The sequence below is a fragment of the Bos indicus genome, chromosome 10, assembly GCF_029378745.1.
Source record: "Bos indicus isolate NIAB-ARS_2022 breed Sahiwal x Tharparkar chromosome 10, NIAB-ARS_B.indTharparkar_mat_pri_1.0, whole genome shotgun sequence".
Taxonomy (NCBI): Eukaryota; Metazoa; Chordata; class Mammalia; order Artiodactyla; family Bovidae; genus Bos; species Bos indicus.
Window position 1 is genome coordinate 101,570,117 of NC_091769.1, and position 6,490 is coordinate 101,576,606.

General features: G+C 50.5%; 1 protein-coding gene across 1 annotated transcript in view; it reads left to right on the top strand.

Moving 5' to 3' along the window:
* Nucleotides 1-6,279, top strand: part of KCNK13 (potassium two pore domain channel subfamily K member 13) — a 106,000-nt gene extending 99,721 nt beyond the window's left edge. Inside the window, exon 2 of the mRNA XM_070798016.1 lies at nt 4,667-6,279. Within this exon, the coding sequence (XP_070654117.1) occupies nt 4,667-5,526 (860 nt within the window). The 3' untranslated portion in view covers nt 5,527-6,279. The remainder of the gene's footprint in view (nt 1-4,666) is intronic.
* Nucleotides 6,280-6,490: the final 211 nt, after the last annotated feature.

Consider the following 6,490-nt stretch of genomic DNA (forward strand, 5'->3'; position numbering starts at 1 on the left):
CGGACTACAGTCCATGGGGTCACACAGAGTCAGATACAATTGAGTGACTAACAAGCTGAGAAAGGATAGTTGAATTTAATTGGAAAACTAAATAGTAACTCTATTCCTTTCCAAGGCAAACCATTCAATAGCACAGTAATCCAAGCCTGTGCCCCAACCAGCAACGCTGAAGAAGCTGAAGTTGAACAGTTCTATGAAGACCTACAAGACCTTTTAGAACTAACACCCCCAAAAGATGTCCTTTTCATTATAGGGGACTAGAATGCAAAAGTAGGAAGTCAAGAAACACCTGGGGTAACAGGCAAATTTGGCCTTGGAATACAGAATGAAGCAGGGCAAAGGCTAATAGAGTTTTGCCAAGAGAACACACTGATCATAGCAAACACCCTCTTCCAACAACACAAGAGAAGACTCTACACATAGACATCACCAGATGGTCAACACCGAAATCAGACTGATTATATTCCTTGCAGCCAAAGATGGAGAAGCTCTATACAGTCAGCAAAAACAAGACCAGGAGCTGACTGTGGCTCAGATCATGAACTCCTTATTGCCAAATTCAGACTTAAATTGAAGAAAATAGGGAAAATCACTAGACCATTCAGGTATGACCTAAATCAAACCTCTTATGATTATACAGTGGAAGTGAGAAATAGATTTAAGGGACTAGATCTGATAGATAGAGTGCCTAATGAACTATGGACTGAGGCTCGTGACATTGTACAGGAGACAGGGATCAAGACCATCCCCAAGAAAAAGAAATGCAAAAAAGCAAAATGGCTGTCTGGGGAGGCCTTACAAATAGCTGTGAAAAGAAGAGAAGTGAAAAGCAAAGGAGAAAAGGAAAGATATAAACATCTGAATGCAGAGTTCCAAAGAATAGCAAGGAGAGATAAGAAAGCCTTCTTCAGTGATCAATGCAAAGAAATAGAGGAAAACAACAGAATGGGAAAGACTCGAGATCTCTTCAAGAAAATTAGATACCAAGGGAACATTTCATGCAAAGATGGGCTTGATAAAGGACAGAAATGGTATGGGCCTAACAGAAGCAGAAGATATTAAGAAGAGGTGGCAAGAATACACAGAAGAACTGTACAAAAAAGATCTTCATGACCCAGATAATCATGATGGTGTGATCACTCACCTAGAGCCAGACATCCTGGAATGTGAAGTCAAGTGGGCCTTAGAAAGCATCACTACAAACAAAGCTAGTGGAGGTGATGGAATTCCAGTTGAGCTGTTTCAAATCCTGAAAGATGATGCTGTGAAAGTGCTGCACTCAATATGCCAGCAAATTTGGAAAACTCAGCAGTGGCTGCAGGACTGGAAAAGGTCAGTTTTCATTCTAATCCCAAAGAAAGGCAATGCCAAAGAATACTCAAACTACCACACAATTGCACTCATCTCACACGCTAGTAAAGTAATGCTCAAAATTCTCCAAGCCAGGCTTCAGCAATACGTGAACCATGAACTTCCAGATGTTCAAGCTGGTTTTAGAAAAGGCAGAGAACCAGAGATCAAAATGCCAACATCTGCTGGATCATGGAAAAAGCAAGAGAGTTCCAGAAAAACATCTATTTCTGCTTTATTGACTATGCCAAAGCCTTTGACTGTGTGGATCACAATAAACTGTGGAAAATTCTGAAAGAGATGGGAATACCAGACCACCTGACCTGCCTCTTGAGAAACCTACATGCAGGTCAGGAAGCAACAGTTAGGACTGGACATGGAACAACAGACTGGTTCCAAATAGGAAAAGGAGTACGTCAAGGCTGTATATTGTCACCCTGCTTATTTAACTTATATGCAGAGTACATCATGAGAAACACTGGGCTGGAAGAAGCACAAGCTGGAATCAAGATTGCTGGGAGAAATATCAATAACCTCAGATATGCAGCTGACACCACCCTTATGGCAGAAAGTGAAGAAGAACTAAAGAGCCTCTTGATGAAAGTGAAAGAGGAGAGTGAAAAAGTTGGCCTAAAGCTCAGCATTCAGAAAACGAAGATCATGGCATCTTGTCCCATCACTTTATGGAAAATAGATGGGGAAACAGTGTCAGACTTTGTTTTTTGGGGCTCCAAAATCACTGCAGATGGTGATTGCAGCCATGAAATTAAAAGACACTTACTCCTTGGAAGGAAAGTTATGACTGACCTAGATAGCATATTAAAAAGCAGAGACATTACTTTGCCAACAAAGGTCGGTCTAGTCAAGGCTATGGTTTTTCCAGTCGTCATGTATGGATGTGAGAGTTGGACTGTGAAGAAAGCTGAGCGCCAAAGAACTGATGCTTTTGAACTGTGGTGTTGGAGAAGACTCTTGAGAGTCCCTTGGACTCCAAGGAGATCCAACCAGTCCATTCTAAAGGAGATTGGCCCTGGGTGTTCTTTGGAAGGAATGATGCTAAAGCTGAAACTCCAATACTTTGGCCACTTCATGCGAAGAATTGACTCATTGGAAAAGACTCTGATGCTGGGAGGGATTGGGGGCAGGAGGAGAAGGGATCAACAGCGGATGAGATGATTGGATGGCATCACCGACTCAATGGACGTGGGTTTGAGTAAACTCCAGGAGCTGGTGATGGACAGGGAGGCCTGGAGTGCTGCGATTCATGGGGTTGCAAATAGTCGACACGACTGAGGGACTGAACTGAACTGAACTGAAACATTAACACGGTGTGCGCATCCGGGTGTTGGGGAAAGGCGGCCCTCTGGCGCCCCCTCAGGGAGCAGCAGTTACAATCTCAGGAGCTCACGGACAGGTCGGATCTGACTCCGTCCGTGGATACGCTGGAGGCCCCACCGGCTCAGCCACAGCAACAAAGCAAAGCGTTTGTTTGCCGATAGCAGGCTGTTACCAGGAAAGAGGATTGTGGGCGAATCCAAGAGATCCCGGCGATGGGGCCCCAGCTAGGAGACAGGACCTGATTATGCAAACAGCGAGGTTTGATTTGAATTTTAAAAACGGAACCCAGGGAGGCATGCTGAGGACTTACTTTTCAAATGATGTGTTTGTTTTTTTTTTTTCAAAAGGACTTTGATGCCTGTCCCCTCAGACAAATAAGATCCCTTAGGTTTACTGAATCAGTTACTTGGAAGGAATTTGTGTCCCTCAGGGTGGGCTGAAGCCTAGCGCCCCTGAGTGACAAGTGCTGAGTGTCTTCCTCTTCCGTTTCTCCTTTTTCTTAGTGGTGTCCACTGTCCTACAATTGGTATTCTTGATTACATGTCTGTGTGTGGGAGTAGAAAGGTCAAGAAGGTCACAACTGTGAACAGGAAGAGACGAAGGCAAGAGAGACTTGATCGAACTCTAACCCCAATCCCTCAGCACTCCCAGAACGTGAGAATTTTGTTTAAAAGATGGGGAAATCTTGAGAAAAATGTTGATTTCCACATCTGCTGGCACGTGCTGTTTCTGTCTGAAGCATCACCAGCACCACACACGAGTGTGCGCACACACGCACCTCCTTGCCTTGCCTGCCAGATTCTTCTTTAGCTTTCTGTTTAGACTTCACTTCCCAGACCCTAAATCTGAGAACGGTTTCCCTCTTAGCATTTCCCGTAGGACCCTGTACATTCTCCAGCACAACGCCTATCACAGAATAAACACTTTACTACATGAGAGCTCCATGAAGGCAGGGACCAGATCTGCCTTTTCCCACCATTCTAGTCCCAGTTCCTGGAATGGCAGCCAATAAGTGTTTGTAGAGTAAGTGAATTCCCATGAGTCTCTGTAAGACTTCTTTATAGAGCCTTTGTGTATCTCTCTGAATAATGTCTGTTCAGTCTGGTTGTTCGGGTTGTCTACTGTACAAGAACATCTAGCAGAATTGGGAGGGGAGGCTGGAATGCAGCCCATGTTCTCACCACCAGGCCATTGTCACTGGCTTGGAGCCCACTTGGAGGAAGAGGTGTCTTTTTCTGATTGGCAGTGCCACACCATACCGGCTTTGAGCAGCCCAGCTCTGATCAACACTTCATGTCTTCAAAAGGAAGTGGGAATTCTCCCTCCCATTCCTAGAAAGGCTGGGACGGAGTGTTTTTAAGGGAACTGTTTCTTTAGATCCTCTGAAGTGAAAGTCGCTCAGTCGTGTCCGACTCTTTGTGACCCCTTGGGCTATACAGTCCCTGGGATTCTCCAGGCCAAAACACTGGAGTGGGTAGCCCTTCTCTTCTCCAGGAGATCTTCCTGACCCAGGCATCGAGCCCAGGTCTCCCGCATTGCAGGCGGATCCTATACCAACTGAGCTATCAGGGAAGCCCCTTCATTAACTTTTTCTTAAACCTGAAGTGAAGGGAAGTGAAAGTCTGACTCTTTGTAACCCCATGGACTTCTCCAGGCCAGAATACTGGAGTGGGTAGCCTTTCCTTTCTCCAGGGCATCTTCGCGACTCAGGGATGGAAGCGGGGTCTCCCGCATTGCAGGCGGATTCTTTACCAGCTGAGCCACCAGAGAAGCCCAAGAATATTGGCGTGGGTAGGCTATCCCTGCTCCCGGGGATCTTCTCCACCCAGGGATGGAACCCAGGTCTCCCGCATTGCAGGCAGATTCTCCACCAGCTGAGCCACCAGGGAAGCCCCACCACCGGCCATCAAGGCCGAGACTCTGACCCCGTTCGCGGCCAAGCCGGCCCTCACTCTCCTCCGATTTCTGTCTCCTGCAGGGTTTGGGATGGCCACTCCAGCGACAGTGGGCGGGAAGGTCTTCCTGATCGGCTACGGCCTCCTCGGGTGCTCCAGCACCCTCCTGTTCTTCAACCTCTTCCTGGAGCGCCTGATCACCGGCATCGCCCACGTCACGAGGTGGTGCGGCGCCCGGCGGCCAGGGAGGCGGGCGGGCCGGCGCGCGCGGAGCCCGGGGCGGGCGGCGGCGGCCGGGAAGCCGTCCGTGCGCGTCGTGCTGCTGGCCCTGGGCGCCGCCTCCCTGGCGCTGTGCTGCGGGGCCGCCGGCCTGTACGCGGCCGCCGAGGGCTGGGGCTACCTGGACGCGCTCTACTTCTGCTTCGTGGCCTTCAGCACCATCGGCTTCGGGGACCTGGTCAGCGGCCAGCAGGCGCGCTACGACGGCCAGGGCCTCTACCGCGTGGCCAACTTCGTCCTCCTGCTCTCGGGCGTCTGCTGCCTCTACTCGCTGTTCAACGTCGTGTCCATCCTCGTCCGGCAGGCGGTGAACTGGGCCCTGGGCCGGGCGGCCGGCGCGGGCTGCCGGCGGGGCCGGGGCCGCGGCGGGCCGCCCCGCAGGAACGCCGTGGGGCCGGGCCGCGTGCGCAGCGGGGCCCGCGGGGCCGCGGAGGCGGACGGCAGCTCGGGCGCGCGGCGCCTCTCGGGCGAGATGGTCTCCATGAAGGACCTGCTGGCGGCCAACAAGGCCTCCCTGGCCGCCCTCCAGAAGCAGCTGTCCGAAGCGGCCAGCGGCCGCCCGCGCCGGGCGAGCACGCCGCCTGCGGACGACGAGTTCTCCGGGGGCGTGGGCGCCTTCGCCGTCATGAACGGCAGGCTGGCGGAGACGAGCGCCGGCAGCTAGGAGCGCGGCGCCCCCGGGCGCCTCCTGGAGCTGCTCCTTCCCGCCTGGAGCCCCACTGGAGAGGTCTCTTCTTCTCCAGCAGGCTGCCCCGTCCCAGGGCTGCGGGACCGTGAAGCCTCGATGCCTCTCTCCTTACCTCCATCCTTCTTTAAGTCTGAATTCACTCTAGAAATGAACCACACAAGCAGTCAGTGCGTGGTCTCCTGACTCGTCTTGCTCCAGAATTTGAACCCAAGAGACGGACGGCTTACTTAAGCCTCGATTTCCTGCTGTTCCGTTCTTCATCTGGAAATACAGATCCTGAAGATGCGAGTTCTCCCCTGGAAGTCCGAACGACTGAGTTCACAGCCTCTCCGAGGCCTTTCAGCGAAGGCAGAACGCGACTGGGCTTTCTTTTTGCTGAGCTGCCTTCCGAGCGGATGTTTCTGGGGTGCTGCAGCTACGGAAATCACCTGTTCCTCCTTATGCCTGCTTCTCTGTTTTTGTTTTTCTGTTATTTGTAAGATCTTGAGGCTTGACTGAGGTGCATGTGGACCTCAGCATGGTTAAGAAAATAAAATTCAGCTTCAGGCCTTTAAACCGCAGCAAGGTGATGGGGAGAGTCCGCTCTTGTCCCTGAAGACTGGAGCTTACCGTGTTCCTCTGAACGGTCCCAGAGACCACTGTATTTTTACCAGGGCTTGGGGCCCATTGCAGAGATAACGACTATTTATTAAAATTGAAAATTTAATAAAGCCTTATTTTATTAACAAAGCTTACATGAGTGCTCATTAAGCATATTGGGGTAGAGTGCTTCATTGAACAGGTACTTACTGCGCTCACAGAAAAAGGAAATAAGAAATTAACCTTTAGGGATTGTGAACATCATCTTGGATTCTTGGCTGGAGAAACATTCTAGACCGGATAATGAAACCTGGCTTTTCCTGTCTAATCCTCTTGGGTCCTGCCTCGTGGGACTGTAACA